Genomic DNA, 22,062 nt, shown 5'->3' with positions numbered 1-22,062 from the left:
TCAACATTATGAGAGTTAAAAGCAAGGCTGTGGAGTCGCGTAAAAATCTACCGACTCCGACTCCGTTTCATATACATAACAAGTTGGTAAGTAAAAGGGAGTTGGAGTCAGTGGATTTTTTGACGACTCCGGCTAAAACACCAAAACTCCACGACTCCGACTCCACAGCCCTGGTTAAAAGAAAAACTGAATAATATTTGTTCCAAGATTTCACCTAACAATTATCAGAAATTAATTGATTCAATGTCACAAAGAATTCATGATGTAATTAAAAACAAAGGTTATCCAAGTATTAAATGAATTTTCAAATATCTTAACAAATATTAAAACAATATGAATTATTCTGAAATAAACATACGCATTCCAATTTTTCAAACAATTATTTATTTATTTATTCAAATTTTTTGAATTTCTTAAAATGATGAATATTTTAAATTACTTAGCCTTTTTCACATACAGTTTTTCCAGGTACAATCAAATGACAGGTTAATTAGATATGTAATAAATTATCAGCAAATATGACTTAAAATTTTATAATTTTAACATTGAAAGTCAAAAAATACTGGATTTGTAAGATTATGACAATTTTTTTGACACAGTTGTACTCTCAGATAATTTAGGTAAATAATGTCAAGTTGCTAAAGTAACAATAACTGATTTCTTGGGCTAAAAATTATAATTATTATTATTATTAGAATTACTTTTGTTGTTACACAGATATATTTCCTAAATTGTTCTGACACTTTAGTTGCTGTAAAAGTATGCGATTTACATTGCAACTGGAAGCAAAAGAGAATTATCACCTGGAACAAAAAAATTATCTAAATTTTATGAAATGAAGGTAAATCTCAACTGAAAATTGCCAAAATCACTATCTGTTCATAACATACAGTATCAAAAACCTTCAAACAAATTAATTCAAAAAAGAAAATGGTAATTTATTGTTAAAACTGGGGAAGAAAATGGTCAAGAAGTTTGAGAGATGATCATAAACTAAAGCTCAATAGTAAGAAAAAATTGTTTTAAATCAAGTAGATATTATCATTTTGTATGGAAAAAGGAGAATGTAAATGTGTCCTACAGTAGAATAGTTTGCAGATTTTGTAAAATGAACTTGTTCCAAACAAACTATTCCTCTCTAGGAAACAGACTGAAATGAGTTCAGAGGTGTAAGCAGTATATTAACTGGACCTTTGAAAATTGGAATAAGATTATTTTTAGTGGCAAATCAAGGTTTTGTGTATGTTATGATGATCAGAGTATAGATTTGTGGAGACCAAACAAGAAGTCTTTCATCCATCCATCCTAAACAATCTATGAAATATAGGAATATAATAATATAGGGATGCAAGTCTGCAACAGGTGTAGGGCATATCACAACTATTAAAGGTACCTGAAATTCCTAAAGGTATCAAGAGTTGCCAGAATATTTAATTACAGAATAACGGCCTTTACAGCCCTTATGAAAAGAGTCTGCACTCATTGCAGTACAATTGAGAACACTAGGAAGAAGGTGAGTTGCATCACAGACATTGCTACCATATATGGCTACCCTAAAAACTTGATCTATAAATTAGCCCACAGGCAAGAAACTAAAAGAACACAACTAAACAGCACACCCAACAATGCTCCAGTGGATAATTCTGCACTACAAAATTTTAATTCTCATTGTAAAGTTGTGGCTTACAATCATCACATGCATAATATTTATAAAGAAATTGCTTCATATGTTGGTATAAGATTATCTTACAGATGTAATCCCCATCTGTTTAAACTGCTTAGAAATTATAAGAATCTGATTGACTACAGCAGAGCACTGGCAATACATAAGATACTCTAAGGGATAAAAGTTCCAGAGGGACTTGATATGTATAGGTTCAACCCAGAGATTACTCAGAAAGAACTTAAAGAGAACATGGAGCCAATATAGACAGAGGGAGGCAGACAGAGAGGGAGGCCTTCTCAATATATGGGGAGGAAGAAGTTAAACCTGATTTACAATGTGCTACATTAATTAGAACAATGGCAAACACAGACCAACTCAAAGTACTAGAGGCGCTTGAAATTTTTAAAGCAGAGAAACAGGAACAATACATAAATTTTAAGGAGGAGAGATGCATTTCACAAGTGTGGAAGGCCCCCTTTAATACATCATTATAAAAATTAAAAAAGGTTTTAGAACTTTTACACTTGGATACATCCTATTGATCAATTCTAGATGATTTTAAATTCAAATTTACATGTCAGCTCTTCTGCATTCGACATATTAGAACATCAAAATGTTATAAGTTCCATCTGTTTGAAATTTTTCACCTGAAGCAGATCTTAGAAACAGATAAAAATGTAAACAACGTAACCTACAAACCAATGGCCGGTGTACGACGAAAAACAAAAGAGAAAGTTTACCACTAACGTTTTCGAACTCCAGAGTTCTTCTTCAGGTATTAAAAGGAATTTTGATGGAACATAAAACCTTTAGAATACAAATATTTGGTGAACTTTCTCTTTGTTTTTTTTGTTGCTCACTGGTCATCGGTTCATAGAGTAAGTATGTTGTTTACTACACCCCGGTGTTGTATGTTGTTGTTTAGATAAAAGTGTTAATTTTTTCTGAAAAATCAGCTGGGTGAATATCAAGGTAGTGAATTTTTGTACATGCTAGAATATTTCTTGATTCCTTTATTGGTAAGAACATTATTCATGTGAGAATGTTATTTTCCAACATGATCTCAGACCAGATCACGCAGTGAAGTCAACCCGAACTTGATTTACAGCAATAATATCAATTACTTAAATCCAGATTTAAATCCTATAGAAAATCTATGAAGAATAATGAAACAAAGATTGATGGATGAATAAACTTCAACATTATGAGAGTTAAAAGCAAGGCTGTGGAGTCGCGTAAAAATCTACCGACTCCGACTCCGTTTCATATACATAACAAGTTGGTAAGTAAAAGGGAGTTGGAGTCAGTGGATTTTTTGACGACTCCGGCTAAAACACCAAAACTCCACGACTCCGACTCCACAGCCCTGGTTAAAAGAAAAACTGAATAATATTTGTTCCAAGATTTCACCTAACAATTATCAGAAATTAATTGATTCAATGTCACAAAGAATTCATGATGTAATTAAAAACAAAGGTTATCCAAGTATTAAATGAATTTTCAAATATCTTAACAAATATTAAAACAATATGAATTATTCTGAAATAAACATACGCATTCCAATTTTTCAAACAATTATTTATTTATTTATTCAAATTTTTTGAATTTCTTAAAATGATGAATATTTTAAATTACTTAGCCTTTTTCACATACAGTTTTTCCAGGTACAATCAAATGACAGGTTAATTAGATATGTAATAAATTATCAGCAAATATGACTTAAAATTTTATAATTTTAACATTGAAAGTCAAAAAATACTGGATTTGTAAGATTATGACAATTTTTTTGACACAGTTGTACTCTCAGATAATTTAGGTAAATAATGTCAAGTTGCTAAAGTAACAATAACTGATTTCTTGGGCTAAAAATTATAATTATTATTAATAAAACTGTAGTAATAAAACTAAAATGCAATAAAAATTAATTTTTATGCATTTGGCAACATTTTAATTAAACTACTAACATAAATAAACAACAACTATACCTGTTTGTAATGATCATAATTTGAAATTTTATACATTTGATCATATTTCAATTTTTGCAATAGTTGAATTTTGTGTCGTATCTCTTGAAAGGTTGCAGGTATTGATTCAGCATCAAGACACATTTTGAATACTGTTGTCTGAAATGTTAATTTTAAATAGTAAAAATACATAAATATATTAATAAATTACAGGTATCCCTTGTATAACAGTAGTCTGAAAAAGTGCCATGTTATGCAAATCTGTGCTACAAAAAATAAAGAACTAATGCAAAACATAGGGTTAGGTTCAAAAAGTTAGCAAAAGTATACTAATTGTTATTGTCACTAAGAGAAATATGCTTATTAAATCAATCAATAATTAACTAACAATCACAATTAAAAGTACTGTATTAAGCATTAATATTAATTTTAGTTAAATGAGGGCATTTTCTTTTTACAAAGTATCGTCATCTTCTGAGCTTTTTGTTGATCTTGGTCAGAAATAGCAGCAACATCTTTATTTTTTTTATTTTTATCATAAAAAACTTATTTATAGAAGATAAAATAAGAATAAAGATATGTTATTAAATTGAAAATTTGTTTTAGAGTGCCCTCATTTGTTCAGTTGAGCACCAAGCAATTTTTCTCCAGAATTTGTGTTTGAATACCAAATTCTTCAAATTGAGAACAGTTTGAATACTGAAATACCACCATATTTTCATATTTCATTCATCAGTTTTATGAATGATTACTTACCTATGATTAAAAAAAATTAATAACACTACCTAAAAATGTTTAAATAAACTTTATTAAATATGAAGATTAATCTATAAAACCAAAACATGGTGACAGTCTTAAATGCTAATGTCTGAAAGCAACATCAACAATACCTAATTGATAGAATAGCTAGAACAAGGAAGAAAAAATTGTTCTATCAGTTTTCATTAAAGTAAACTTGACGAAAGGCATAAAACAAATTGAAAATATCAATATTGTAAATCCATGGGCAAATTTAAGACGATGCATATGCTTACTTAAACAAAAAAAAATATCAAATAATGGCATTTGCACTTAAAAATTGTGAAATTTTGTATGGACAATTTCCCAAATTCTCAAACTGTGTTAGAGCAAAACCAGAAACCATGATGTATGGGGAAATCCTCAATTTTCCAACCATGTTAGAGCAAAACTGTGTTGTATAAGGGATACTTGTAATTATCAAAAACACAAATAAAAATTACATTATTTCAACTAATTAAATCATTATATATATATACATGCTGACTTTACCTCATTATAAACAGACACTTACCAATAGTAAGAAAATTTCTAAGAGTATTAATTTTTCAGCATTTAAAAATTTAAAAGAATTGCTCCAACATTCTACTAGTTTCTAAAACACACTGTATAAAAATTTTCTTTATTGCTCGTGCCACTATAGTACATGTTCCTAAATCTTTTTTTTTTTTAAAGATGTAAACATGTTGTAATCAATTGGTGCTAGATCTGAGCTATATTCTATCAACTTTTCAAAACATTAAAAAAAACACCTGAATGGAGAATGTTTACTTCACTTTACCTCCAATCAAATTGGAAGTAAAGTGATTAAATGGTACTTCTATTTTTCTTTATTATTATTATTATTAGTATTATTATCTAGTTGTTGTATTGTTCATATTTTTTCATCTTTTTTTATATTGTTTAAACTAATATAAAATACTAATACCAACATTACACTTGTGTAATGTGTAATCTACTTTTTATCTATTGATTTTAGGAATAAATAAGCATTTAAAAAAATATATTTCAACATTCTAAATATAATACATAAACTGCATTAATTGGGACACTAAATATATTGACAGAGTATGTAACTTAATATTGTAGCACTTGATACAGAATATAAGGGTGTCCCTGGATACTCCAGTATCCTAGACTGTCAGGCACCTTCTGGTGACTGCTACTTTTTAGTTGTTTTACTTTCTAATACAAACTTTATGACATTCTAAACAATTTTTAACAAATTTATTGACATGTATACATTAAAAAATTTAATAATAAAAGCAAAGAATACATTTAAAAAATCTGATAAGTTAGCTTACCTCTTTTATAATTCCTAACAATGATAAATTATTGAAGATTTTAAGAGTCAGAAAGCGAACCTAAATTAATAGATTTAAATTTTATTTCAAGCAACAATGAAGTATATATTAAAAATTCAATTTTATAATGAAAATCTTACAATGTGATATGGAGACATCAAATTGGATAGAAGAATTTCAAATACTTCATATAATTCATGCAAGGGCACACTTTTATCAAATTTATGAACGTAAGTCAGAAATACATCAAATAATAATAAGGAGTTGATGCTTTTTGAATTTTGTCTACAAAATATTAATAATTATATTTATATTAGATTAAATTAACATTACCAAATAGTAAAATTTTAAAGCATTTATTCATTAAATGTTATGTCTGATTTCTCATTTATGAAACACATTAATTACATATGAGAATACTTTAATTTTTCAGTAACAATATAAAATTCAAAATTATAACTGAAAGAGATAACTTGTAAAATTAATTTATAATTTTACAGTAAAATAAAAAAACTTATTTTCAAGAGTTATGAAAATTTTCTTGACAACATATACAAAGTGACTATAATTTCTTGAGTATTATAGGATGCTTAATAAGAAAATATGACAGATTTTGTTCAAAAACAAATACAACAACAATTTTTCATGTGCATTAAATCATGGATATGTTAAGTCTTGCTATCCAGCCTATCCTAATATGAGTCTGAATGAACCTATAATGATTATGACTAAGATTAAATGATGATGCAACTTGCCTGGACTGAAGTTTCTCTTATATTTTATCCTCTCATTCTGTCTACTTGTTGGCCATGTTCAGTAGCCAAACCCATGGGTCAAACTACCTCCCTTCTTGTTTTCTATTTAAAGCCAGAGTTATACTGGTGGCTATTGCTAATTCTTCAGCAGTCCTTATACTGTTGTGACTAAAATAACAACATGTATCCTTTTCTATGTCACCTTTGCATTCCTGTTTATGATTAGTTCTTCAGCAAGAACTATATTAATTCTTCTCTTTTGCTGGTCCTCCCAGTGCTCCTTTCTTCCGTCCACTAGCAGGCAGCAAGTGCTGCATATACAAGTATAATGTCTTGTCTTCATAGTCAACAAGTACATTATATTTGTATATGCTGCTCGTCTTGTCTGTCTTAAAAGATCTTTTGAATTCTTGATTTTCTTGTAAGTTGTGAGTTTTGGCTACAACAATCCTAGCATCTGCTATTTCAAGGCAAGGCCTAAGAACTTTTAAGATGACAGTCTCATGATTTTGACCAGTTTCATCTCCTATAGCCCCTTGTTCTCCTTCACTGACTATTGTCTTCTTTTGTTTGTTCTTCATTAAATTTCTAACAATTTCAGTGGCATGTAGTGAGTTATCGAAATCTTTTTAATGATCTTTGTCTCTGCCTTATAACTTCTCTCATTGGATAAATATAACTAGGTCCTTGTAAGAAGGGATCTAAAGATCACCACTCTGTACCAGAATGGATTTCCAGAATAACAAATGTGTGAGGTATGCCGATTGGGGTGAGGAGTTTTCTGACAGCCGAGAGGTCTACTCCGTCATATGGGAGTGTTAAGACTCACTGAGACAGATTTCCATCATAAACCATTTATTAAACATAAAAATGATGCTTACAGCTACTCTTAACAATCGGTGTAAGGCCTATCCAAGGACGAACCAGTTTGTACAATAAAAAGAGTTCAATTGTCCAAACGAACGTTGAGTTGCCGGTGAAACGATGTGGAGAGCATTGGTCCCGGGCGCATTGTACACTTGGAAAGGCTGGTCATCACTGGGAAACACCTGGGCGAACTTCCATATCAGCAGTTGAAGTGAATTCCAAACCATCGACTCTGCTTTTGTTGATTTTGGGACAGAAGCACAAAAAATCCGTGAAAGGAGCACTATGAACTCAAGACCAAGAACTCCTAATGTTCTTGAAAATGCGATTTTATAGATTTTTCAACCTCAGTCGCCTCTCCATTGGTCTCTCATTGTCATCTGGTGACAATTCGAGACCTGATGAAGAGCGTGGGAGAGGTCAACTTCGTGACCGAACACGACTCCTCTCTGGCTGTGTTTTCCTCGACTTTAGTCTTGCTATTGTTGTAAATCTTTTACCAAAAAAACTTCCATTGTTTAACTCAGATCTTTAATTTCGCCCTTTTGCATTGTGAAACGTGATTTTTTTTAAAAGCCAGTGAATATCTCCTTTTGGACTCCATTTGGGTCCTCACAAATCCAGCAACAAGTTGCCTAACTTTTCCAATAATGTTTAAAATTATTTGTGGCACCAAATATTATGATATTTTACTTAAAAAACATTTTATATTTTTAATTATAAAATAGCAAAAAGCTTAATTTTGAGGGCAGGGATGAGTTTTAAAAAAAACTGTAACATGCTAATAAGTAAAATCATCATTAAGTCTGACCCTATATGAGATATGACACACTATACCCCATTATCTCCCTAATCCCACAACCCTTAACCACCAAAATTTAATAGCATCAATCACCCTAATTAACAAACCTTCCTGAAAAATTTCAGACATTTTCAACAAAAAGCATAGGAGTTATAGAGCTTTAAAAAGGGCGAACAAAATTGTATCTCCCATATACACACTAACATCCATACATACAGAAAAATGCATCAATTTTTTTGCATTTCTTGACATTTCAAGCTCCCAAGTCCAAAAATGTAAAACCTTGGAGAGTCATTTTTTAATGATCATCATACTTTCCCTCTGTTATATAAAACAGAGCCAGGAAAGTAAAATGGGTGTAAGAAGGAACTGTGGTGAATTTTTTATACACCAACATGACAAATTTTTCTTTTTCAACACATTGAAAAATTGAGGTTGTTCACCTTCCTCCTGTCAAATTGATCAATTTCCAGGGTCACCCCAATTGGGTTTTGGTTTGCATCTGTTATAAAATCTTTATTTTTCCACACTATCAAGAAGCCATCCACATATCTAAACAGTGCTAGTATATTAGTTTTATATTTTCTTGTCACAGAGGCTTCTATGAAGCTTAAAGATAGCTCAGCAAAGTCATCAGCGACCAATGATCCTATCGAAGCACCTTGTGTTTGATTGTAGAAATATCCTTTATAGATGAAATATGAAGAGTAAACCACTATCTGTACCATTTATGATATCAGCTTGCTCCATTTCTTCTTGAAAACTTCATATAGTTTTTGATGGTTAGAAAGTACACTGCCTCTTAATTTTAGAGAGACACATAAACTTTTACAATCCAGGACATTAAGCAGATTATATTCTTTGTTTCCCTTAACCTCTTAGTGACCTCCTCTGGGCTACTAATGACATACAGTAATACCTCGACTTATGCGAACCCGGTGTTACACAATTTTAAAATCTCGTAGATTCATCTTTTGTTTGAGCGCCACGCAACTCTTGATTACTCACTCTCCCCACACTATTGTTCGGCCTACATGTTCAGACATGTCGTGTGGAATTGACATATAGCTACAATTTATTTTGTGTCATTTATTTCTGTGTTTGTTATATCTACGGAGACTCGAGAGACTCTACTATGTCATCCAAACGAAGTAGAACTGATTCTTCTGCATCAAACAAAAAAAGAAAAACTTTATCTTTTGGAATGCAAAGTTAACATTATTACAGACTTCGATACAAAAATGAAAATTTGTGAATTGGCAAAGAAGTTTGATCTACCAGAATTGAGGGTCAGAACAATTATAAAAGTTAAAGAAAAAATTCTCGAAGCTGTGAAAAATGCTCAATCTTTAAATTCAAGCATCATTCGTAAACATCACGGTATTATCGCTGAGATGGAAACAATGTTAAAATTATGGTGTGATAATCAAGTAAATGTGAAAAATTGTACAATGATATAATTTGTTATACCTATGTATTATCTAAGATTTTATTAATCATTTTTTTTCTAAATTATTGTTTTCTTTAGTCTCCGGCCCAATTAAAAATTATTTGTATGTATTTATATGCGAAATTACACCCTGACTTACGCGAATTCGACTTACGCGGTTATCGCTCGATCCCACCTATTGCGCAAGTTTGGGGTATTACTGTATTCCATTTTGCTTAAGATACAGTAGATTTGATAAACTGAACAAACTATTCCTCTAGTCTGATGTAAAGTTAAGCTACCATGTAATAATTCTTAAACTTATAACAAAATGGCAGTTTAATCACCTACACCTAGACAAATTACTTTGTATCTATTCTGATTGTTGGAAGACCACTGCTTCTCTACTACCAGGCAAATCAGCCATCTTTATGTGTTTTTGGAAAAATGAAGAGTCTAGGCAGTAACTACTTCAATGGAAGGGTAAACCTTAATTACATTGGGAGACATTCATTTTGCATTATTATTCTAACCTTTCTGGTTGATGGGTTGTGTCTTCAAACAGGTCAATAGCTTGTATTTCAACCAAATGCAGTTTGATTCCATTGATGTACTTATATTTTTATATAATTGTGGTGAGCTTTCCTTTATCTAACAGTGTAATGGATCAGCTAGTTGTCATATCTCTAGCTTTTGACTTATCAAATCAGGGTCTGTGATCACAAACCCTGATTTGGTCAACCCAATTTGGATTTGATACAGCCAACTTTAGACACACTTTTATTATTGACCTTTTCTTCCAGAGCATTGCCATCAACTGTTTGGCCACCTGTCAAGCCTTGGTAATTATCACTCTGCAGACACTATCTAGTTCAGCACAGATTTTGATCAACTCTTGAACCAACTTGATGCAGGAAGCATACTTATATCCCTTATATCTAAAGCTGTAAATCTCAGAAATGGTCTCTATTTCTTCTTGTACCTCCACTGTTTTTTGTAAGGCTTCCTGTTTCTTCTATGGCTTAAATTGATATTTGAAAATCCACTTGAGATTTCAAATGTTTCTGACCCTCATTCTACTTTGTCTATTGGATACTACTTGTTGTTCAACGATTTTTGGTTTACCAACCAGAAGGGTTTTACTATTGGTTCCAGTTTCAGTCTGCTTTCTAAATTGTCAACACTTCCAAAGCTTGAAACCATTTTTCTTTTTGAGGAAATCAGTCTCTTAGACACTGATTTTTAATCTTCTTCCATAGTGGTTTGCAATTGACTGGTAAATGAATTCAAAACATAAACATTGGAACAACTCTATTGATGCAATATTGAATTAAACAATTCTTTTTTTGTTATTTATAGATTCTGATAAGTTTATCTAAAAAATATTCCATAAAAAAAGTACTTTTTGATTTCTATATGAAAATATATAATTTTTTAAAATCTTTTATAAATGATTCAATTCATAATAGAACACAAACTATGAAATCTGGCTGTATGCTAGTTTCACATGCCCAATGATCCAACCCTAATCAACTTCTAGTATCACTGACACTGTTACAAAGTCATAGTCACGCATACCACTAAATTTGAACAGTTCCCACTAAATACAGCATAATATTGAGTCTGAGCTTGAACATTCAAGCTTAGTCATAATATTAGAGTTTGTTAAGCTTGCCATCTTAGAGTGCTCAAAGTAATTACTCTCTTTTACATTTTCTTGCTGTTCTGTTTGATTAATAGAACTTACTAATATCGTGCAAATAAACAAACGTTTTCTTTCCAAATTATTAAACCATTAAATTCACTTTACTTCTGATAATCCATAATCCAGCAATTTCCTTAATCAAACATTGTTCCAGTCCATATTTATATGTTAGATTATCAAGACTGTGCCATATTTGATTTATAAAATATTTATTTTTTACAAAAAAAAAAAATAATAATAATAATAATACTTACTTCATTAAATTAATAAAAAATCTGGAACTAAACACAGCACAAACAATACCACCAGCTTGCAGTTTACATAAACAATTTAAACAATGACATAAAATAAAAGACAATGACTCTCTTTCTTCAGTGTTTTCTTCTAAGCAAAGTTTACACAATACATCAGCCAGAGTTAATAAAAATGCAATTGATGATTCTAAATTTAAATTCCTTAAAAAAGTTTTAATTAAAAATACATATCAATAAGTTTAAAATTCTTTCACATTTATGAAGAGAAATAATTAGAATATAAACATTCTTACTTGACAAATGGAAGACAAATTAAAGCACTCCAAACTTTAGGAAGTTCTTTAATCAGTTGAACTTTTGAAACAGATAAATATTTTACAACCAAATTATTGAAAGTGTTTTTTGGCCTAGAATTACTGAAAAGTACAAAAAAATTATAATTAAACAAAACAGCTTACAATAAAATATAAAACTGCCACTAGTACACTTACACAAGTAATGTATGACTTGCAACAGAACATATCTCTTTTTCCAGAAAAACAGATGGTAATTTAGTACATAAAAATTCTGTTAAAATCAATAATACAGCTTGCTCTTCTGCAATACTTTCTATTTCTAATTTTTGTTCACAGTATGTTAATAATGATGGTAAGATATCCTAAAATTATAAATTTTATTGCATTAATAAAATAAATTTTAAATCACATATCTTCTACTCTTTTTACCAGTGTTATGATCACCCTCGTATACACTCGTTGAACCTTTATCCTCAGTACTGATTAGATTTTGGAACAAACTTTTTTGGCCTCACCCAAGATTTGCTTCAGGTTAAATGAAAACTGGATTCCAAGCTTAGAACAGTTTTTGAAACACTTTCCAACATTGAGTTTTAAAATAAATTCAAAGATATGCACGTGCTATGGAGCATCGTCTCTTTCTTGCTCTTCGCATTAGTAGTGCCAGGTGTATGAAAGCGCATTGCTGTCTTTAGAGTTTATACCTCTCCCTGTCCAGCAGGCCCTGTATATTAATCAGTACCAGGGATAAAGATTCAACAAGTGTGTACAAGGGTAAATTTTAAAATCTTTGTGAATGATTGTGTTTACATTTATTATCATTAATATTTTTAGAGCCAGACCAATCAAACCATTATATTAGTTTTACATTAGATGTTATTAGTTGTTAGTTCAATGTGCATTTTAACAATAGCTATTAATTTGAATACAAACCAATGAGAACACACATTTAATTACATGAAATGATAACTGTGTAACCTGATAAAAGTTTTACTTTTATCAGGTTACACACTTATCATCAGGTTACACAGTGAGAAAAAATTGTAAATTATTGATGAACAATTGTTGAATTCAATCAGATGTTCTTGTTGGTTTTGGTTATGATAGTAAAATACATTAACAGTATCACTTCCATGTAGCAGTGTATATGTGTTTTGGTGAATCTTGATCTAAATGCATCATGTTACATAACAACAGTAATTAATAATTATAGAATAATGCATAGTCTTGGGGACTGCATGTTATAGAAAGATGCAGAAGATGAGATAATAAACAGTTAAGATAAAAACCTGATGATAAATTTCTGATGGTAGAGCAAAACATAAGTTCTTGATACTTGAATTGATTGTTTGCTGATGTGTGAGCTCATACACAGAGCATCTGAGAAATATTTGAATATCTAACACTAGTTCTCAGGGACATTAAGAGCATATTATAATTGAATAGTTCTCAATTCTTACATTTGAATATGACCATCTTTAGTTGGAATCACCTTAGATTAATTTGAATTAAGCCTAGTAATAAAAATTTTTATGTATGTTAAAGTGATTTTAGTATAAAAAATGAGCATAACTGTGACATTTATCTTGTGTAGTTTAAAAATAAAGTAAAAAAAATTCCCTAAACCTGTTCAAAATGGAAAAAATAATTTGATACAAATTCCAGTTTACACAAATTTTATTGTATATAAAAAGTTCTATATTCATATCAGAATATAACTTTTCATTTTGCATTCTTTAAAAATTAATACATACATTATATTTATATTAAAAAGTATTCATAAATATCTAGTATTCAGGTGCCTGATTTCTAAAATGATAGTTTTACACCTACTTTCTAAGTATGAAATGCATACCAAATGTTCAACAATAATTATTGATAAGTATAGATAATTATTTTTTTCAGAAATATTTTTTAAGAAAAATTTGTGACCAGTTAACAAAATTCATGACATATAACCAGTTAGCAATGCTGGTCATGACCAGCAGATATGATGTTATTCTATTTTCAGATATTATTCTTGTTTTTTTTAAATTTGATTCTGACAATAGATGCTAACCATCAGAAAGGTCTTAATCAATAAGAAAGGTAGATGAATCCTAGAACCAAGACATTTTGATCTTGTTAATTCATTATCATTTAAGATCCTAGTTAATTGCATAACTTTTGTTAATTAGTAATTGCCTTTGATTTGATATTTTTGATATTAATTCTATTCAAACACTATCAATTAGACTATAATGTTAATATTCAAAAACAAATTTTTTATTATGAAGACATTAAAACTAAAATATTACCTTTTCAAAAAGACAATAAGAAAACATATTCCTCGTAAAGTTAAAAATTAAGTCTTGAGACACATTATCAGAATATATCTATAAAATATTATAATAATAATTATTATTACTTCAATTTACGAAATTTTTATCTATTTTGTACTAAGATTTGGGTCAATACTTACAGAACAAATGATTTTATTTAATATTCCTCCAGGTATTTTTGTGTAATGATGACTGATTAATGTTATTGCAATCTGAATTGCAGCATCATTCATACAATTAATTTGAATATTTTGATTCAATATTTTCAACAAAATCTAAATTAATTCATAAAAAAGTCATTAAAAATCTTTTATCTACTACACTGTATTTCATGTTAATAATATAATTTCAAATAAATATAAAAAAACAATTATTAATTACAATATATAACAAGATAAAGTACTGTAAATATTTATGAATGGATCTTTCCTATAAATATCAAATAGAAAACCCTTTGGTAGCAATTTACCAAATGTATAGTTTTGCTTTGAAAATGACATTGTTCTCATTAAATCTCATAAATTTCAAACTCACAAACACAAACTTATATTTAGACTTAGAATTTCAAATTAGTCAGTACAGAAAAATAAACATGTATATACATTGTAATTATACAATATTAATTATTTACAATCAGATATAACTATAACTATAAATAAAGAGGAGAGAGCTGTCTGCAAAGCAGACAGCCCTCTCCTCTTTATTTCTTTCAGGGCTGTCTGCAAAGCAGACAGCCCTGAAAGAAGGTAGTGAAGAGGAAGATGGAAAAAGAGAAGAAGGACAGCGGTAAAGAAGGAAAGAAAGAAAGGATCTCATGTCTGTATTGGCATAAATTAAGTCAAAAAGTATAAAACATAACAAAATCGAAAGACAATATTTTACATGTTGCTTACATGCTGAAAAAACAAAGCCTTTTTGACAGTTATCCTTCTGTCCTATGTCTCACTTTCTTCATCATGAGACTGTATGCGATTCCCATCTTGGAAATCCTGTGTTGTTTGTTTAGTTTGAAAGGTGATTTTGTTAATTGAGAATGCTCCTGTCTCTTTAACAAATTCAGTCAATGGTTTGAGAAGTTTATTGTTTGAGAAAAGTTGATCTTCTTTCAGTGGCCAGTTGCAGTCAGGAGACATATCTTTTGAAAATTCTTATTTTTTTTTCCCCCAAAATTTCATGCATTCAAAAAGAAGGTGTTGGGCATTGTCTTTCTTTTCAGTGTCTTTGTCACAAGTGTTGTTATTAGTCTTTTTGAAATGCTAAAGCTAAAGAATGATTCATAGCATACCAACGTCATGTTATTAGTATAATTAACTAACTCCAAAATCTGTACAAGCATAAAAGTAGAATCATGTTTTGCAGATTTAATGAAATTTATGTTCCTACAGATTCCAGAGTTAGTTAATTACACCAATGGCATGATGGAATTAGCAAGATTGGTATGCTATGTATCATTTGGTTTGAGAATAACAAACCTAAAACAAAAAACAGCAAACCTAGTGGAATCATAAAATTCACTTTTCACAGAGGTATAATGTTAATATTCTAGAGGTTCAACAACATGAAAGAAATCACAGAACCTAAAGAGTCCAATATGATTGTAAAAAGAATCCCAATTATGTATTGAATTTTAAGAAACAATAAGAATAGATTAGAAACAGAAGATATGGCAGGTGTGTACAGGATACTGTATGAAAATACACAGTTGGGGATAGACAAGGATTACATCGGTGTCACCACAAGAAACTTGAAAGTCAGACTCAAAGAACATCAATATAATGTAAGAAAGACATCCAATAACATGGTACTCTCTAGGATGGCACAGGCTGATGGCTTGGTGATAAAATGGGAAGAGACAAATATCATTAGGTTTGTACACTCCCCTACATTAGAACAGAATGCTGAAAAACTTGAAATATACAAAAGCAGGTTGAAAGATAAGTGCATTAATGCAAGAGATGCAGACAGTTTACCAATGGCATGGAAATACATTGTAAAAATAGGTTTGTCAGAAGACCATAATTACTTCATTTCTACTATACCAGTATATTTTTGTATAATTTTTGAGTTATTTATTTTACATTTTACTGTTATTTATTATTTATATTAATTTTTAGTTATTTTTGCTTTATATTCAAATACTTAAAAAAATTGTTATTCTTTTATTGTATTCTGTTTTGAAACAAATTTAACAGTTAAGATGTTCCAAGAAAAATTGCAACCTGAAGATGACTAGGTTGAAAACATTTGCTAAATAAAAGCAAATCCCAGCAAGCAAAAAGGTTTATAGAATGATTTTTAATTATATTTTGGGATTGTGGATATTTAATTTATATTTTAATCACAGTTTAAGCATTTATTATATTTGTTAAAACATTTTATCTTTAACTCTTTTCCTGAATTTGCTATCATTGTTGGTTTATACCAATGACAGAATATTCTTTATAGTTGTTTGTTACAGTGGATATTCTAGCACAGTAGAATGAAGTTTGTCTGGCACATTGCCTGTAAACTTACTAAGCATAGTTTTAACACAAAAAGATTAGTTTTTGGAACATTACATAGCTGTTCTTGTATATGTTATTTTTATATTTCTTAATTCTCATTCAAATCTTTTTACAACCAATATTCTCTTTTGTATTGTTGTAATATGACACAAAATGTTCATTTCTTATGTACATCCTCCATATTTTATAGCTGGCATCCATCATTGATTATTGTTATTCCTAGATAGACTTACTTTTTCTATTATAACAATCCTCAGCTATTATATATACATTTTATTATCACTGTACTGACTGTAGCTATCTTTCAGTTATATCTGCATCTATCTTTTCTATATGACAATACATCAAACATATAAAAATATAATTTTATTTATGAATTAAACTAGCTTTAATTAATAAATACATGTTACATAGTTGTTACATGATCAATGTTATAGTGCAACAAGTGTTTTTGCATCTATACAAAATATTATATTGTTTTTGTTTCACAGTAGTTAAAAGTAATAAGATTACTAATATCCATTTTCTCATTATTAGAGTATTGAGTTCTATCAACTTCCCAAAGCCCGATGTAGTGTTATTAAACTAAATGGTTGTTATATCATATTAATAGCCCAATTAATTAATGGTGATTGTTTGACTTAGTACTGATTCTTTTAAGATTTCTAACATCAATTCCAATTACAGCAAAAACAATTTTTTTTTTCAAATGTCCATTCATAAATTTAAAAAAAAACTCTTAAAAAATGCATGTTTTCAAGTAATCAAAACAAAATGCTTTAATTCTTACATTTATCATTAAGAAACAATATTTTGCTTCTCTTCTGATTTTCTTAAAATTTAATCATATTCATATTATTTCACTTTATATTTATCCCAAGGCTGTGGAGTGGGAGTTGTGGAGTTTTAGTTGGAGTCATCAAAAATGTGCTGACTCTGACTTGTTTTTACTTTACCAACTTATTATATACATAAAATGGAAAAGTATTGAAATCATGTCAAATTTAATCCTCTCAGTTTTTTGCAAATCTACACGTTTGGAGACCTCCTGAACCAAAAAAAAAAAAAAAATGTCAAATAAAGAGGAAAAATTTGTGTGTGTGTGTGTTGGCATCTAATTTGTTTAATTTCTTTATATTCTATTCTGAGATATTAAACAATATCTCAGAATGGGTAAAGTTTAATAAACAAAATTTGACACAATAGCTTGGGTGTAAAAGGGTTTTGATGCTATTAAATTTTGGTTCTTAATTAAAGGTTGACAGGGCAGAGACATAGAAGAGGTCATGTGTCATATCTCCAGTGTGGTCAGACTTAATAAATATTTTACTCATTATTAGAATTCACACTTTTTTATAAAACTTGTCTCTATCTTCAAAATTAAGCTAGAGTTCTAATATGAGCAGACAAAGACAGAAAAAGAAATATTATAAAATTTAAAGATAATTTTAGAATGCACTGAAAAAAGTAAACCACACTGACCATTCTTCAAATTTGGGTGTTAAAACGGCAATACTGCACTATCCAGACATTATCCAAGATACAGCATTGCCACCAACCCAAGTTTCAGTAAAGCATTTATTTTCTGCTCTTAAAATTATTAAATTTGATTAAGAGCTTCCATGAATGCTGACTTAATAGAAACAATTTTTTTATTAAAAAGTAATTCAGTTAATAACAGGGATAGAAAATAATAAATTAATCAACATGGCAAAATAAGCAACCTTTTTTCTTTACCAGTCTAAATGTTATATTTCTTATTCTTGACTCAGTTTAAGGTATGTGCATACTTATATATTACCTAATATACTTGTATAATTAGTTTAATAAAAATGTTGTACATAATACTGTATATTATGTACAACATTTTTATTAAACTAATTTGTTTGTGTAAGAATGTATTTACTGTTTTTATTTATATATGCTTACCAAATACTATGGCCATCATCAAACAAGTCAATAAATATGAATTTATATACAGTAGAGCGTCGTTTATCCGAAAGTCGGTTATCCAAAAGAATTCCAGTTGGCAAATTTAAATTTTCACTAGTGCTGTGATGCTGCAATCTTTGGCTATGTCTTGGGCTACTACAATATTTTTTATGTTTGTGTATGTGTTTTAGCTGGCAGCACTGGCACTTTTGTGTGGTGTTTTTCTGAGGACTGTGTGTCGTGCTGAATCAAACATTTTTGATACTAAATTAACTTCTAAAGTATAATTTTTTTTGTTTTTATATTTTTCAATATATTTATTTTGTTTGTAAAAAATAAAGAAATAATTTTTAACGATACAATAGCCACGATTATTATTTTAAAAAGTTTATGTTAGGCTTAACCTCAACGAAAATTCAATGCAAAGCGACACGCAACGGAGAAAAATTTCAACATGGAATAGGTTAATATATTTTTCCATACATAATCGGTTATCCGAACAACCTCAGTCCCCAATTGATTCAGATAAACGACGCTCTACTGTATTAAGTAGATGTGTCAAATTTTAATGTTTAATTAATTTATTTTTAAAATTGTTTATTTTGAAGTTTTTAAAATAGTAATCAGAATCGTCATCATTATTACTTTTCCAGCTGTTATACAGTATAGGCCTATAACAAAGGAAAAGAATGACAATCAATCAAAAAATGGCTTTTTCAAATTTTTACTCTTTTGGACTTGGGAAGCCTTGAAATGCAGTGAAGTGCAAAAACATTTGGGATTTTTCTGTATGCATGGATGTTAGAATGTGTGTGGAGAGCATGATTTGGTTCAACCATTTTGAAGCTTAATAACTCCTGTGTTAAACCATCTGACTCCAATTCAAAAATCACAGGTTATTAGGCTTTCAAACAAGGTGAACAAAATTGTGCTTTACACATACAGTCTAACATCCATACATAAAGGAAAAAAACCCAAATCTTTTGCACATCTTGACATTTCAAGGTGTCCTGAGTCCAAAAATGTAAAATTTGGGGAGGTCATTTTTTGACTGATTGCTACACTACCCCTCTATTATATATAACAGCTGAAAAAGTAAAAATTATCAAATACATATTTATATATTGACTATATCATTACTTAGAGGAGTCTTTTAGCTCCTCTAAGTAATGATATAATCAATATATAAATATGTATTTGATTAATAACCAAACACCTTTTATCACTGCTGAAAAGATTTAATTAAAACAAATGTTTTCGACCTATTCCATAGGGCATCGTGGGGTTTAAAACAGACAATTGGAAGATTTCGTTCCACAAGATCAAATACAAATATTCAAATTTCAAAAAACTGACAATGGATTAAAAAGATAATATACTATTTGGTACTATATATTTGATAATTTGAATAAATAATTGGAATAAAAAGTTTCTATGTTCTATCTTTATTAGAACTCTATTTATTGAAGCATTTATTCTGAGGTCATGTGATGACATCAGAATTCCCAGACCTATTTTGATAACAAGTCCAGCCCTGGTTGGAGTTGGAGTCAGATGATAAGGCAAAGTCAAAGTCGAAGTTGGTAAATTTTTACACGACTCCACAGCCCTGATTTACATACATATACATATATATCCACACAAATATATCAAAATAATCTTACCTTGCTAACATCATCTACTGACAAAATTAACTTTCCATCTCTATAGCATATGAATGTTTGAAAAAGTGAGATTAATCTACATAGATGATTTCTTACATCTTCTATTCTTTCATTGTTTAATGATAAATATTTTAGTAATTTTTCAATATATTCCTGAAAAACACAGTTTTTAGTCTCAAAATTTAAAAAAATTATTTATATTTGTTAGTTAAATTTTAAAAATTTCTAAATATAAAATTTATTTGAATATTTTATAACAACACAACTGAATCTCTTTAAATTTTGATTTTATATACAGACAAGCTTCTAGTATTTTTTAAGAATAAAAATATAAATTATAAATTGAAAAAAATAATTTAAAATGAATTTTGTTATATTTATTTTTTAATCATCTAATTAACAAGACTATTTGCAATATTATATAACTTAAATAACATTATCTCTATATTCAATACTAACTTCAAAAAATTTTATATTATATTAAAATAAGAGGCAAAGAATTTAATTTTTTTAAATATAAAATTTAAAAAGAACCTATTTAAATCAATCTTATTAACAAAAACTTCAAAATGAAAATATTTGCATATATTGTATTCAAATTACAGTATAGCCTCGATTATCCGACCCAATTGGGGACTGGGGTTGGTCGGATAATTGAAAAGTCGGATAACCGAAAAGTATGAAAAAATCCATTATTAGTGTAGTATATTATTATATCCCATGTAATTAGTATATTAGTATATCGCTATTAACCTACTTTGCGTTGAATTTTCATCCATGTTAAGCCTAACAAATTTTTTTAAAAATAATAATCGTCACTATTGTATCGTTAAAAATTAGAAAATTAAGCCTCGTTTAAATACTGGCTCCCTTTCATGGTCGAATGAGTGTTGCCAGCTAAAACACGTAAAAATAATAATAAACTAGCCAAGACATAGCCAAATATTGTAGCGCACATCACTAGCGAACATTTAAAATTTGCCGACTAGGGCGGTCGGTTAACCGAGGTGTCGGTTAATCGGGGGTTGGATAATCGAGGCTCTACTGTAATGATAAATAAATATATATACATATTTTTTTTCATTTTATTAATATTTAAAACAAATTTCAAAAATAAATAACATAATATTTAGAACTTTTGTGATAGACAATAAAGATAAGTAATTTTATCATTTACAAGGAAAGGTTCAATTGCAAGACTAAAAAATTTTGCCATATATCTTTCAGTTTTCTAAATGTAGTGTTACATGAACTCTGCTTCAAAATTTCCATTGACTTTTTTTATGAAAATTAAAGACTTCTGGTTTTTTATATATATATATATCTCACCAGAAGTCATATTTAATTTAATACAAAACTTTATCATACGCATGTGAATTCTAACATGTTTAAGTTAAAAAACATTCTTGTGTTTGCTTAACATAAAAATATTTTAAAATCATTATTCAAATTTTATACATTCTTTCTTCACTTGAGGAAGACATTTTGAAATGTCAAAAGTACTTGCATGTATTTAATTCATAAAGTAAATAAATCTAACACTAAAAGACAGTACAATTTCTTTCTTGTACTATATTTAGTATCATATGCAAACATACAAAGTTTTACAATCATGGAAACTGCTAAACAATTCTTCCACATTGCTTGTTTTTGGTTTATCATTACAAAACTAACAATATTTCAAAAATAATTAAAATTACTTTTTACTAACAAAATATTTTCTTAAATTTGCTTGTCATTAGTGGTATACAGAAAGCTCTTTAAAAAAAATCTTTTACACAGAAAAAATTGTAAGGTCATC

The 22,062-nt window shown here is 29.0% G+C and overlaps 1 protein-coding gene across 1 annotated transcript in view; it reads right to left on the bottom strand.

The window, feature by feature from the left end:
- LOC111634141 (small subunit processome component 20 homolog) overlaps positions 1–22,062 on the bottom strand; it is a 114,862-nt gene that overhangs the window by 34,735 nt on the left and 58,065 nt on the right. The window contains exons 10-18 of the mRNA XM_023378849.1: positions 20,262–20,414; positions 14,302–14,436; positions 14,138–14,215; positions 12,036–12,202; positions 11,838–11,960; positions 11,545–11,745; positions 5,873–6,017; positions 5,733–5,792; positions 3,652–3,789 (exon numbers count right to left, since the gene is read on the bottom strand). Coding sequence (XP_023234617.1) covers positions 3,652–3,789; positions 5,733–5,792; positions 5,873–6,017; positions 11,545–11,745; positions 11,838–11,960; positions 12,036–12,202; positions 14,138–14,215; positions 14,302–14,436; positions 20,262–20,414 — 1,200 coding nt within the window. The remainder of the gene's footprint in view (positions 1–3,651; positions 3,790–5,732; positions 5,793–5,872; positions 6,018–11,544; positions 11,746–11,837; positions 11,961–12,035; positions 12,203–14,137; positions 14,216–14,301; positions 14,437–20,261; positions 20,415–22,062) is intronic.

The sequence above is a fragment of the Centruroides sculpturatus genome, unplaced genomic scaffold (genome assembly GCF_000671375.1).
Source record: "Centruroides sculpturatus isolate CEXI.00-Female unplaced genomic scaffold, Cexi_2.0 scaffold649, whole genome shotgun sequence".
Classification (NCBI taxonomy): Eukaryota; Metazoa; Arthropoda; class Arachnida; order Scorpiones; family Buthidae; genus Centruroides; species Centruroides sculpturatus.
This window is presented reverse-complemented; position numbering and strand designations above follow the sequence as displayed.